This window comes from Anser cygnoides, chromosome 26, assembly GCF_040182565.1.
Source record: "Anser cygnoides isolate HZ-2024a breed goose chromosome 26, Taihu_goose_T2T_genome, whole genome shotgun sequence".
Taxonomy (NCBI): domain Eukaryota; kingdom Metazoa; phylum Chordata; class Aves; order Anseriformes; family Anatidae; genus Anser; species Anser cygnoides.
The window spans coordinates 480,269-494,665 of NC_089898.1; the positions used below are offsets into that span (position 1 = coordinate 480,269).

Here is a 14,397-nt window from a genome sequence, read left to right on the forward strand (position 1 = left end):
GAGAGCGCAGTTCGTTAATTATTTAGATAGCAGAGATTTCATCTGGAAAAAAAAAAAGAGTCACATAAAACGGAATTTTGGAATGAGGTGTGATAATTAAGTACTGGTCGTGTGGTTTTGTGTTCCAATGCTATCTAAATTTTATTCTACTCGAAACTGTTTTCCCATGGTTTTGTGATTTATACTGTACAAAGTAGGAAACTTACGGCAAACAAGGTGCAGCTCCATTATGTGAGGACCTGTCACCGTTTTTTCTTTTGAAGTTATTTGGATCACATTTGTTATCCCAGACAGCCTTGTGGTGAATCTGAGGGGAAATGGGACTAAATTAAGGTCATGGATTGCTGCATTTGTCACTTCATAATACGAAAACCTTTGAACGAGGGGGTCTGAATATAGAGTATCTTTTTCCATCTGTTATACTAAAATTATTACAGTTTTCCCTGTTCTTTCCAATACCAAATACACTGAAAAATAAGAATCCTGAGATATTATAAATCTGTTTCTCTATCTTGAGAAGCCGATGGCTTTGCATATTTTGTTTATTCTCCACTGGCAATTTTTCCTGGATGTAGCAACTTAAGCAGGGGAAATTTAGTAGATTTAGTCACAACAACAATGAGCTGTGTAACTGCAATTTTTCATTTTATTTTATTTTTTATGAGAAACGGTACATTTCCAAGCAGTGCCATCTGGAATATCTGGTGGGACACTGTAACCACTGCTGATTATCCCCGGCATCTAGTGCAGGATCTGCTTCAGGGTCTGGGGCTATTTAGGTGGCAGCAGTCGCCTGTGGAAAGCTAACCCCCCCGAGTGTTCCCTCCTGCAGAAACGGCCCTGAGCTCCCTCAAGCAGCCGCACACGGACCGTCCCCCCGTGGTGTCCTCGCCGCACCAGCGCAGGGACTCGGACCGGTACTGCCAGCTGTGCGCGGCCTGGTTCAACAACCCCATGATGGCCCAGCAGCACTACGACGGCAAGAAGCACAAGAAGAACGCGGCCAGAGCCGACCTGCTGGAGCAGCTGGGGAAGACCCTGGACCTTGGCGAGCTGAGAGGTGAGGGCAAGGGGAGAGCAGGGGGCGGCTGCTGCCTTCTGAATTTCACGCTGCTGAGAGAGCATCTCTGCTGAGATGGCGCTCTGCGGTTCAGCGGCATTATTTGGAAGTTGTTTTCTAGTGTTTTTTTTTTGCCTCTCCCTGAAGTAGTCTCATCTGATAGTACACCTGTCCTTGGGCGAGTGTTGGATGATCCCTCCGAGCCTAGAGGACATGAGGGCAGAGCGCTCAGCCCGGCTGGGAGCCCAGAGCTGGGCTGCTCCGCTGCTGCAGGCAGAGCCCACCCCTGCTGCAGGGAGAGGGGGTACACGGCGTCTGCTGTGACTTGGTCGGTGTGTGTGAAACTCTGCAGCACCCTGGGCCAGCAGCCCAAGAGCAGTGTTGATTGTTTGCTGTCGGTGTGTTAAACAGAAATTTGCTGTGTTCCTGCCGAAGGGAGGGTGGCTTTCTGGGCTGGTCCAGGCAGTGAGCGACCCGAGCCTCCTCGGCTGCCTTGCCTGCTGCTGGTATATCTGTTGGTGGCAGACAGACGCTGGTCATTAGCTCGCTTAAAGTTGCGTGTGCTTATGGAGATGTGCTAATTTAAACCACCTGAGGACGTGGCCTCACACTGAACTCTGAACAAAGCTCCTTTTTAATATAGAGATATAATTACAGGAGACTAGGTAAGGACCTCCATTTGAAAGAGTGTTCTCTGTGGTCTCCAATTATAATCCTGCATGTACACAGTATGTTTGACTAAAATGGGCTGAGGAAAAAGTACAGGTTTGATTTTCAAAACCATACGGGAGAGCATTAACATTTTAAGATACCTTTTTTTTTTTTTCCTTGCTAAATGAAATAATTTTCCTTTAACTACTAATGACTATGCACTATGTTGTGCATTTCTTGATCTCCAGTAAGCCTTGTAATGGTTATCCAGATCCTTCGTGTGCTACCCGGTGTGACTCACAATGCCGTAAATGATTCATGCGGCTGAGTCACTGCCCACTGCTGAAAATACACGGGGAAATAAAACCTGGGACGGTAACATGGAAGTGCTTAGTCCTGCAAACCATGCCAAGCTCAGGAGTGGCTGAAGATGTCACTAACTGTAAACAAATCAACGGCAAAGTGTTTTTTATTCATTTAGCTCCCGCGTAGGAGAGTTGAAGTCGGAGGGCTGTGCGTCCTGCCAGCACCAGCACCCGCAGCGCGGGCAGAGGTGAGCTCTGGGTGCTGCGAGCTGCACGGCCAGGCCAAGGAAAACAGGGCAGGCTACTGCTCTCCTGTATGCGACTGGCTAAGGCTGGTCTCTACTGGTGTGGAAGGCAGACCTATGCAGTAAAAAACAAACAAACAAAAAAAAAACCACAGAATGAGATCTCCTGGATGTCCAAGGAAATAGTTTACTTTGGCAGATTGTGTCAAATATTACTTCAAGAAAAACGTTCAGAGTTACCCAATGGCAGCCTGTCCTGTGCTGGCCGCTGAGACTTCGTTTGACCGTTGATTTTGGTGTCCTGCAGTTTGGTGTCTGCAGGACACGGTTGGTGTCATGGCCGTGTGCTCTCTGTTCCCTCTGCTTGTTTTGCAACCTCAGCGTTCAGTAGAATGCAGACTCATTTCCTTTCCATGCTATCCCTGGCTTTCCCAGCACAAGTTAAATATTAATTCTATTTTGACTACTGTGGGAGACTAACATTTGATGTGTTGTGTAAGCCTGGAAAGAGCAGTGTCAGTTGAAGTACAACATTTCAGCAGCCTTTGATGCTTTGATAATGGCTATAATAAAATATTTATTGATAAATATGAATGTGTATTTGGAGAAATAAGAATAGAGTTATATTTTTGGACAACTGATATTTATGGGAAACAAAAACATTGATTCTTCTTGCCAAGTGCTCATCCTGCGATTTCGAAATCTTACTTCTTTTCAGAAATGAGAAAAGGGAGGGGGGAAGCAGAAAGATGCCTCAATAACAGCACCATTTCTCTAGCGTGTTCCGAGGTAAAGCTACGATGCATGTGAGCATTCGGTCACGTAGTCTGAATGCTTCGGCCAAGCGGTGGGTGCTGTTCAGGGTGATTGAGAATGATGATTTTGTGTGAGATCTAAGTAGTGGGGGCAGGGTTGCATTAAAATTAAATGCCATTACAGTGGCGCTGCAGAGTGCAGAGCAGAGGGAGCTGAACCACTTCAGCTCCTTTCAGCTTGGGTCTCGCCTTTCTGCTGGCTCTCTCTGGTACCTGCCAGTGAAACTTGAATTTTACTGAGTAATGGACACAGATTCGGGGCCAGCCTGTAAATGGGATGCTGTAAACCATGTGAACATGAGTCGTCTTCCCAGAGCACTTGGCACCTGGTGAACAAGAAAGGCACCAGAGCCCAAACCAGTGCCTGTCAAGGGGATTGCACCATGAAACCCTAGAATAAAATACAGCAACCTCTGCAGTAAAGCAGAATCAGAATGGTTGCACAGGGTTGTTGTCACCTACAGCCTTTGTATTCTCCATACAAAGGTAAATTGTCAGAGGTGCAGATGCTATCTTGAAAAATCAGGCAAAGAGCTGAGTTTTCCTTCATGGCTCGTAATTTCCTTGTATGCCTTATAAATACTTTTTGTACTGTGCTGTTGCTTTTGGTTAGTAAGAAGTGATTTAACAAGTACTCCCCTGGAATGTGTTTTAGTGCATTTTATGCAGAATGACATTAATGACTTTACTTTTTAATATTTTATTTAATGGATATAAGAGTGCGTTCAATTTTATATGCATGTCATGGTTCAGGGGAGAGAATGCTGACGTCACGAGGATGCAAAAGTAAATGTGAGTATAGACAGAACACAGACTTTACTAACAAGCTACTCTGGCTGGGACCACCTTGGCATTGCAGACTGCCTTCTGTGCTGATACTCAACTCCAGCACACTTTGTTCAGGCTTTGGTTGGGCACATTTTATGACACTAGTTTCAACCGAGTTGGCAGTCTTGGTAAGCTCGAGTGAGATCAATACTGTTAATTTTGATGTTCTGGAGGTGGTTGTTGCTTTTAGTTTCATCTTGCAGTTTATCCAAGGCTACTTTTATTATTCTGTGTCTAATTTCAGTGGAGTCCATTTCACACCTGAGGCTTCAGCTCCACAAATCCGTCTCAGGGCGCATGATTTCGGCTGGCAGGTCGGGCAACCCCTTGTTTGTAACTGCGAGACGCTCTGACATGCTGTGGAAAGAAATCGGTGTCCCCAGTTAGGAACTCTAGTCGCTGGTGGTGTTTCCACCTACACAAGTAATTAAGATTCAGTAAGGCTGTTGTTAGTGTCTGCCATTAAATTAGCCACTGAGCATTAGAACCTCATTACCTTAATTTAAAGTGTTGCCTGGTTCTTAGGCCACAGTCCTGGTCTCTGCCTTGCTGGGGTCATGGCATTGTCCAAAGGCTTGGTCTGCTGCAAGAGGTGCCAAGGCACCTCCTGTCCCTGCTGCGGTGCCTCCTCCATCCCTTGCCCTGTGCTGTGGCACAAGCGTATGTGGTCCCTGCCTCCTAGAGCCCAGTGCAATGTGCACGCCAGTGGTGGTCAGAGCTTGGCTGTAAAGCCACTGCTGCTGCATCTCCAGTACATTCAGTAAGGAGAGCATCCAAAAACGTATTTGCAGTGTGATTTTTTGCCACGCCACATCACAACACACGAAGATGTAGGTGACTATTTCAATACCTTTGCCCTATAGCTTACTTCCTATTCTCAAGTACTCACCTGAATATTTTTAAAGATGTTTAGCTTTATGTTGGGCCAAATTCCTGGGTGAGAGATGCTCAAGGTGTTTGAACAAAGTGGGGCTGTTTTGTCTAGCTAGGGTCTGATGTTCAAAAAAGATAAATGTGATTTTATGAGAGCCTGTAAGACATAGCTGGGGAATGGTTTGTGTATATCCTATACGGTTAATTATGGTAAGCATAAACTGATCACATTTGATAACGTTGTACATTACTTATTCTAAACGAAGTATTTGAACAATTTCTTTGAAGAAATAATACTGTGGAAATTCAAAGAGACTATTATATGGTACATTAAAACTGTTCTTAAAGAGCTCAGCAGCCCATGGTAAGAATCCCACAACTCTGGCATTTTAAGCTGAGCCCTTCAATTAAGGTTGAAATGCTCTGTTCAGATCTTCATGGAAGCGAATCAGTGCAAAGCAGAAACCTGACCACAGAGACTCTGAAATTCGCAATTCCCTTTATTTCTGGGAGAACAGGACAGAAATTACTTTAGCATCAATGGTTTACTGTAATGCCAATGTATGTTTAATGTCAGTGATGTTAATACTGCCTGTGATGCCAAGGGAATTACTAGGATGTTAAAATACAAAAGAGGGGAGGAGAGAAGAAACCACTCTCTTACATCCAGGGTATTACGGGAGACAACAGAATCAGAGGATTGGAAACACTTAGGCCTGCATTTATATGCTTAATTTATGTCAAGTCTTGCCCTACATAACAGCAATAAGAACACTCAGATTGCCATCTCTCTTTTTCAAGGATATCCAGGAGGGAAACAGGCATTTAATGTACATTCAGCCGCACTCTGTCTTTTCAGTAAAAACATGTTAGATGCGGCACAGAAGTGACTGTTTCTGTAATTCTGCTTTGAAACCACTGTACTCTTTTCCCAAGGTGAAAGAATAATGGAGTTAAATGGTATGTACACAGCAGAGAGAAGAGAGCCTTATCCTTTCCCGGGCACTCTGGCACTCTGAGTTGTACTGACCCTTTGCGCCTTGTTGCCAAGTTTGCTCCGTTTATAGAAACTAGAAATTGCTCGTGTTTTTCTGCCCTTCATTCTGGCACAGCGTGTGGAGCTGGGTGGGCACGGAGCCTGTCCTTGCCGTGCGGTCCCTCGGCATGCTGCTGGCACCGCGTGGATGCTCTCGGCCCAGCCGTCCTCGAGCCTCTGCTGCAGCACCCGTGGGTCCCACTGGGGCACAGCAGCAGCCAGGGCGCTGTGGGAGTTGGGTGCTGCGAAGGGCAAGGAGATGCTGCTGCTGTTGGATTTCCTAAAAGAGGCTTCTGATCCCTCCTGCAAAAAATAAATGTTGAATCCAGATAGTGGTCTGCCTCTCCTCATTTAGGGACAGAGAAATAATAATAATAAATAATAATAAAAGAGAAACAAGTTGAATCTGCTATGCCCCAAAGCTCTAGCAGGTGTGGAGAAACTTTCTCGACAGTATTGTGTTCTGATGTGATTGCAAAAGTCATTAATGAATGGTTTGGGTGAAAACCTGCCTAGAAAGGCAAAATCAGAACATTAGTGTGTAAATAATTACTTGATCCGTGATGTGCAAAGCAGGCTAATGTCCTTTCCAGAGGGAGGGAGGAGTGTACCAGGGCATTAGGAATAAATACTTCAGAAGTGGACCAAAATGAGCATCTTTCCAGGAAATACACACTGACGCGAACCTAAAATAATATCGGTCATTTTGACCAGCCACTGGGCAGCAAGCTGTCTTGGGAAAAGGCCTTTTTCCTCTGCCTCTAATTCTGATTTTTGTCTGTCTGCTATGTTATTATTTTTAGATTTTCAGTTTTTCAGAGAAGGCAAAGTCTTGATTTTGTTGTACTGCTGAGAACTGAGAATGCTCTCAGCCTTAACTTAAATTATATTTTAATTATCATTAAATTACACTTCAGGGAAGAAAATTGTCAAATGACAAATTGGTTTTTATTTAGCACAAGACTTTGAGAATAATTTTTTTGTATTTCTCTGAGCATTACAGGTGCCTGTTTTTCTCATGCTTTGCTGTACAGAGATTCCATCCTTAACCCTGAACTTTTTCTTAACTCCGAAATTCCCTGTTCCCTGAGATACAACCAGGACAATTCACTTTATTAAAAGGTCTGAAACAACATGCAGTGGGAAGGATGGTATCAGAAGAAAAGCAACAATAACTCTCCCAGTCTGAGTCCCAGTCGACAGCGGAAAAAAACAAACTTTGTTAGCAATGTAAAAGCTATTACAATTTTTAAATGAGCAATTTTTATTGTATGCATAAATCATCTCCCATCTCTTGCTTTTTTTGCTGTTACACAACAGTTAGACACAGTTTGTATGTAACTTGGGAATATCTCCAAAGAAAGGTGGCTCATCTCTTGTTATCATGCTCTTATTTGCGTTGTGACTGCCCTGATAACCCTGCAGGGTCTCGTGGTCATGTTCTGTGCGTGCACACTCTTGAGGTGAATAAATGTCTTGTCTGCAGTGAATGTCTCGGAGCCTTGAGATTTGATCATAGGTAATAGACGAAGCACAGGCGAATTTTGTTGATTCTTCAGCTTGGATGTATTCCAGTGAATGTGCAGAGACTGTTTTTGTGACTTTGCTCATAAATCGTTTTGCAGCTTCTGTGTGAGATGTGCGTGAATCTGCTTAATTGTCTGGGTCTTTTTTGCCCTGCGGTCTGTGCCCAGACACAGAGCGGTGAATTAGCAGAGAAATGCTGCCTACTCTGAGTGCTTTTTCTGTGCACGAAATTGTGAGTGCTCCTCTTCAAGCTTAAGTGTCTCTCCCATGGGGCTGGTTGGCCCAGTGTGGGAATGCAGCTTCCACCCTTTTGTGCCCCCCCCCCCCCCGCCTCCGTATTCCTGGAGGTGTCCATGTGCTTTGATTCAGTGCTGCTGACACCAGTTGTCTCCTCTTTGCTGGCAGCAGATAAAGCTTGCATGCATGTTACGGTGCACTTCGGTGGAGACCAGCACTCCCCTGTGCTGCCTGCTCTTGCATTAACTTGTATTAGCTCTCTGCAACTTACATTACAATAAAACAAAATGTGAGGTATTTACTTGGAAAATGACTTGTAGCTGTGGCCATATTAAAAAAAAAAAAAAAAAAGGAAAATGGAAAATAGCAGGCGCAGCTAAGAGATTTGTTGGATGTTAAAAATGAAAAACAAACAAAACCCAGGCACAAAACAAATGAAAACAACCCCAAAAGTTCCTAATAACATTTCCACTGTGAGCGCACTGCAATGTTAGTTCAGTGGTGCTCAGCTGGCCAGCAGTGAGAGTAACGCCTTTATGAATAGTTGTTTGCATCCATGGAGGGCTAAAATTAGTAAAGCCAGGGCTGCTCTGTGGTCGGGGTGCAGACAGGTATTGCAGCCAACAGTAAATCTGTCAGGCAAACGAGCTCCTGGCTGCCAGCTTTTGGATGGCCCCCAGGCAACCCGTGCCAGGTTTGCAGCTCAGCCTTCAGACACAGGCTGCTGGGTGCCTGGATTTTGGAGATCAGCTGATGTGCTCAGCAAATCCAGCCTCTCATTTCAGTGGATAGATGTGAGTTGATCCTTTTGGGAAAAAAAAAAAAAAGGAGGAAGAAAGAAGAAAACAAAAGCCCCTAAGTGGTCCGGCCTCTAAATGCAATGATGAGGAATAACACCCTGATCTGTGCATGCTACAGAAGAGCAGAGGAATAAATGAGACCTCAGTACTCATTAGTGTGAGCAAAATTATGCTTTGTGAGAGTCGTGGGAGAGAGGTGCCCGCGATGGTGAGCTGTGGGGACTGCGGTCTCCACAAGGGAGTTGCCTCTGAACCCTGCTTGGTTCTGCTCCCTCTATGCCTTTTACAAATATTCCTTTAAGGCTTCCCTAATGCTTGTGTACCCTGGACTGGAAAAGTAAATAGAAAGGTTACTGTAAGGAGAAAGTCTAGGAAACGAAACACAAGATCTGAGTGCCTTCTAATTAATTAGATGCTAGCAGGGGGCAAGGGTTAATGCTTTTTTTTTTTTTTGGTAGTTTTTTTCTTCAGACATCTTCATCCATTTGCACTTTCTAGCTGCCATTTTGATTCAGAACAGTCTGTGGCACAGGCAGGATTGTGCCAGGGACCTGGAATGGAAGGGAAGCCCTCTGCTTGGCAGAGTCTCACTTTCTCTCCTTCAGAGGATGAGGAGGCTCAGCACATTTCCTAAGGCAGATGCCTTTTGCAGTGACAGTGACAGCCCCTGGCCTGTGTTGTGTGGAGCAGAAAGGCAGAGGGAAAGAGGAATAGCAAATTGCACCTGCAAAAGAGGAGGAATAGGTCCTTAGCTGTGGTGACCACCCATGCATTTTCTCTCGGCATTACCACTGTTCTATTTTCCCCACATGGTTCTCTGTAGGCAAGATGAGAATTACTTCACTTTCCCCCTTGGTTTTCATGGGTAAGAGCAAATTCTGCCATTTTCTGCAGTATAGAGGTGCTTTTTCTCCCTACATAGCCTTAAGCTTGCCCCCAGCCTACTCCAAAATGCTCAGCCGGTGCACAATTAACACTTCTGGCTTTTCTTTGCAGGCCTGAAGCGCAGCTACACGTGCAACATCTGCAACGTCACGCTGAACTCGATAGAGCAGTACCACGCGCACCTGAAGGGCTCCAAGCACCAGACCAAGTGGGTATCTCCGTGCTCCTGGGGCCCTTCTGTCTGTCTGTGTCTACCTAGGTGAACAGGCAAATATATAAAATAATGCTCTATGCTCCTCATCTGAGGCGCTGCCAGTGTTACACGTAGATGTTGGAGGCACCCATGGAGGGGGAGCTGCGGGCTGAGCCCAGGGGCGGCCGGGTGCCCCCCGAGGGCAGCGCAGTCTGCTCGCCATCTCCTGCCCATCGCGGCGTGAGGGCACGGAGGAAGGTTTGCTGTCTCTGCCTGCTGAAATGCTTGATTTGAGCATATCGGAGTGTGTTGGGAACCCAAATATCTGCCCATCCTCACAAAACTGAACAGTGTGTGTTGGTTTGGGATGGACAAAGAACAAAGGAGCAGCAGTGAACCAAGAAGTTAACAACATCTGGTGTGATGCCATACCGAGTCGGGAGCCTCTTTTGTGTATTAAGCCTCAGGAGAGGCACTGGAAGCAAAATGGGCTCAGGTGTTTCCAGCTGAAAATGTTTGTGGTATCACTTAGAGCAATTACATACTAGCCAAGTTTCTGAGTATAAGAGGAAATCTGCTCTGTCAATTAGTACAAATTATTAAAATGAAGTGATAGAGATATGTGGTACCAAAGAGTAGATGAATGAACTAATCTCTCTTAATACACTTACATGTGAGCTTTGGGAACCATTTCAGGCTGAAGTACCGAGGGTTGCCCAGATTAGAAGAGGGATATCAAAGGTGTATTAGTTACTGAAATATTACAGGTAGTTTTAAGTGCAGTCTGATTGATGAGGGAGGATGATCAAATCCGGCAGTAAGCACTAATGTCTCATTTTGCTTAAGCTACCAAAGGACAAATGCAGCCCTTCTCCTGCTAATGTCAGACCTTCAAAGATTCCCTGTAATATTCATGTTATCTCTGCCCTGTTTATTCACAGAGTGTTTGAATGTCTTCCAGATATTACTTTTCCTGGACCTGAGCATGTAGTCGTATTCAGGATCCTAATTAGCAGAAGGAACTGATGGCGTCAGATTTTCTAATGAGGTGTTGTTCTGCCTCCCCTTCTTTGCAAAGGATGGATGGAGTGGAGGGAAAGGCAGCTGCTGAGCGGCCGTAACTGCTCCGGCAGCACCTCCCGGTCTGGATGGCTTTGCAGAGGAGAGGGCTGAGGCGAGGCGGTCAAGACGTGGCTGCAGGCTCTGCCACGAGTTCCCTGTGAGACTCTCAGTACTTAATTTCTTGCCTCCCCGTTCTCTTTTGGTACGTCCAACTGATGGCACATCCCCGCTCCAGCAGGTTGAGCATGCAGGGACAGTGCTGATGGGATCAGTGTCAGTACCCGCCGCAACCAATTCCCACTGCAGGAAAATAGAGCTGACAGCTCTTCCTGTTGGAAACCTGAAATGAGAGCAGCTGTGATGTGCTGCCGGGGCACGGAGCTGTAATTTATCCTTCCCCTGCCAGTCTTTCTGAGTTTGTATTATTATTGCTGTTGTTGGTGCTGCTCTTATTGCAAAGGAAAAAGGAGTTCGTTTCAAATCAGAGCAGCCCCATGGATAGGAGATAGGATTGTGCAGAAGAGATGTGCCACTTTTTGTTTTCAGCATGGGTGGGTGCTGCTCGTTCTCTGTTTTATACCCACACCTTCTCCTTTTGTTTTTCAGTCACCTGCAATTAGTCACAAGAGTGACTCTTCCAGACCAGAAACACCGGGGCACTGGGTGAGCAATAGGAAAGCACCAGAGTATGATGTACTGAACATCCCAGGACAGTGAGGACTGGGTTTGGCATCTGGGGGCTCCTGGTGCCTCCGCCCGCCTCACTTGGATGGCAGCAAGCCACACGACAGTGTGCAACTCCAGGGCCAAGGCGCAGTGGGACTCCCAGATGTTCCCTGAGCTTTCCGGAGCTCTGAAAAAACGTGAATTATTGATAGGAAGGCCCATTCCTCTCTCATCTCCATGAGGATCAAGTCAGCCTGTGCAGGGATCACCAGAGTGGCTCAAAGGCCTGCAGGACTTTTAAGGACCTCCTTCTTTTACAGATTAATAGTTTTATCAGACTTTCTAAATTTAGTTTCTTACCATTCACTGGTAATGATTCAAATCTTGTCCCAAGGGATTTTCATAGGCATTCAGTACAAGAGGAAACAAAGTAATAAATTCACACAAAAGTGTGTTACAAATGTAATAATGAAATGCCAATTAGAGACATTCGTCTGACCAATTTCTATGGGAAATTGCTCTGATTATTTTATTTCCTCTATCCATTGTTCATTCTTATACAATTTTCTTTGAGCCTAAGTATCTGAGTACTGCACAGCTCTCTCCAGCTCCTATAGGAAAGCACAGAAGCATGGGAGACAATAGATCGACAGCTTCGGTTTGTGCAAAACAAAAGCTCTTCCCACCCTGTAATTAGCGTGTAACCAGATTTTGCTCTCCTTGTTTAGAGGCGTTTTTGTAACTTCATTGTCCTCTCTATGGGACTGAGGAAATAAGTTACCGTAATCTTTTATCCCAAACCAGCACAGCCCCCCCCCTCCAGTTTAAGGGGTCTTTAAGAGCCATCTGCGCTGCTAAAGCAGCCGGGCCAGGGGTTGCAGCCCTGCGATGAGCCTGGGGCATCTCGTGGCCCTGGTTCTTCCGTTTGCTGCACGCACAGAGCACGTACACAGTGCTCATGCAGGGCCGGCTCTGTGGGTTATGGTAACAGCATGCAGTGAAAGAATTCGGAAAGGTAAAGCAGTTCTTACAGGCTGTGTTCCTGACTACAGAAGACATCTATAGTGCAGACAAAGATGAAGAAATCTTCATTTCTAGTGCTATAAATGAATACGTTCTGAAAGGGGATTCTCCATTGTATCTTGGCCAATGTACAAGTGACAAAGGGGGCACCAGCCCTCTGCTGAGCCTTGCTTCCAACGCAAAGGGAGAGTGGAGCTGCACAAGCCTGGTAGATTTTGGCAGGGCTGCCTCTGTTTGTTTACACTATGCTTTCTGCAAATGATTACCTCTTCCACGCACAGAAAGCTCAGTTCGAAATCCAGATGTGGCTCTTCTGCACTCATTTCCACTGCTGCCTTGTCCATGAGCTTGGCTCTCATGGGTGCAGGGGAAGCAAATTGCTCTGCACGTGTGTGGAAAGTAAGGAAGCCACGTGCCTTGTCTAGTTTCTTGCCCACTGGTTTTTGCTATTCTCATTATTGTGGGTTAGTGTCAAGACTGTCCTCTTCCTTATAACCCAGATTGAAGCTGGTGCATTGCAGTTGCCAAGGCAACAAAACATTTTACGTAGTTGTCATACTTAATATCATAAAAAAGGGGTTGTAAAGGAGAGGGATTTAGCTTTGGGACAGGTTAACAGGGAAGGTGATTGCAAGTTGGAAGCTGGTAGCACCCAACATATACCAGGCAGTAGAGTTTTCTGAAAAGCTGCTTAGGCAGAGAAGAACTTTTATGAAGACCAACTCAAGTAGTGGATATTTATTATAGCTCTAGAGGGCTCTCCAGAGGGCACCATACATCCAAGGCATTGCTGGAGTTGCTTTAAATAACCCGCTGTACGGCAGCCCCTGGATGACTGCGCAGCAGGCCGTGCCGTTTGCACCTTCCCTTGCGTCTCAGCACGGGTGCTGCTGGTGCCGGAGCCCCGTCAGTGGGGCAGGAGGTCGGAGGCTGCTTCGCCCGCGGCTGACCTGTTCTTCCTTCGGCGGGGTCTGATGGGGAGAGCTTAGCTGGCTATATTCAGGAATGTTGGGGTTTCAGCTGAATGCTTCCTGCTGAATTTATTTGCATAACCAAAACATGGAGGAAATGTGGGGGAGAAAAATAGCTGAAAGTGTCTTGGCTGGTATTTTGGTGCTGAATAAAAGAAGTAGAAGGAGGTAGCTAGTATTGAGCTAGTCCTTATCCCACTGGCCAATCAATTTGCAAAGGAAGGTAATGTCTACTAGCTCCCCTCTTTTCTCCAGGGCGCAGATACTTTGAGTTGTATATGTGAAAATGAAGCAAAAACGCATCCTTTTTATTAATATCATATAATAAAGTGAGGAATTTGGAGCCAGAGCCAGATACAGAAGAATATTTCTTTTAAGCCATCATAAATCTGGCATCCTGTCTGCTTACGTCAGGGGTCAGGCAGTGTTCATCATCGCTCTGACGGGGGTTGTGCGCTCACACGGAGCAGCCGAGCAGGAGCTGCAGGTTACTGGCGTGCAGCGGCGGAGCTGCGGGCTGGGTGCTGATGTGCGCCGGGGAATGCGAGCACATGCTGCACAGAAGCGGGGTTTGAAATGTGGCTGGACTCTGGAACATCTGCAGTGGGAAGGAGAGCTAAACCTTTAATTAGGGATTTATGAACTGTGCAGCGATGATTGAGTCATTGTTTGACTTGCTTTCCAGAAATAGATGTGCGATTTTTTTTTAATCCCCCTTCTCCCTTCCTTCCCCCCCAAAACGAGCAGAAAACAGCAGAAGGACGAGCGCAGCGTGAGGTGCTGGGCTGCGAGTGCCTGTCTCAGCTGGACCGCGGTCAGCACCAGCGGCTCGGTTTCTATGGGGACCGATGGCAACCGAAAAATGCGGCTTGCGAGGAGCCGTGCGAATGAGGTCACGTTATCTCCCAAACGCCGGCAGAAAATCACATGCTGGCCTTGCTCCTTGCTGCTTACAATAGGAAAGACACAAAACTCTTCGCTCTTTTGTGGTTTATGTAAGCTGCAAAGATCTGCTAAAAGTCCTTTTCAACAACTAAGGGAGAATTAGAGTTCTGGTGGTTGTGAAAGGAGAGAGGCGATATTCCAAGTTCTGGGGTCAAAGAAATGCTAGCGCAGAATGTCAGCTCGCGGCCCTGTGAAGAGCACTTCCCTCCTTTCACCTGTGTGCACACTGGGGGGGGACGCGCTGTGCTCCTCGGGGCCAGGCTGGAAGCGTTCCC

General features: G+C 46.2%; 1 protein-coding gene across 4 annotated transcripts in view; it reads left to right on the plus strand.

Annotated features, from left to right (window-relative positions):
* The window catches only part of ZMAT4 (zinc finger matrin-type 4), a 99,607-nt gene that overhangs the window by 70,647 nt on the left and 14,563 nt on the right, over nucleotides 1–14,397 (plus strand). For all 4 annotated transcript variants that reach the window (XM_013194451.3, XM_066983375.1, XM_013194452.3 and 1 more), the window contains 2 exons: nucleotides 833–1,060; nucleotides 9,374–9,470. In XM_013194451.3, coding sequence (XP_013049905.2) covers nucleotides 833–1,060; nucleotides 9,374–9,470 — 325 coding nt within the window. The remainder of the gene's footprint in view (nucleotides 1–832; nucleotides 1,061–9,373; nucleotides 9,471–14,397) is intronic.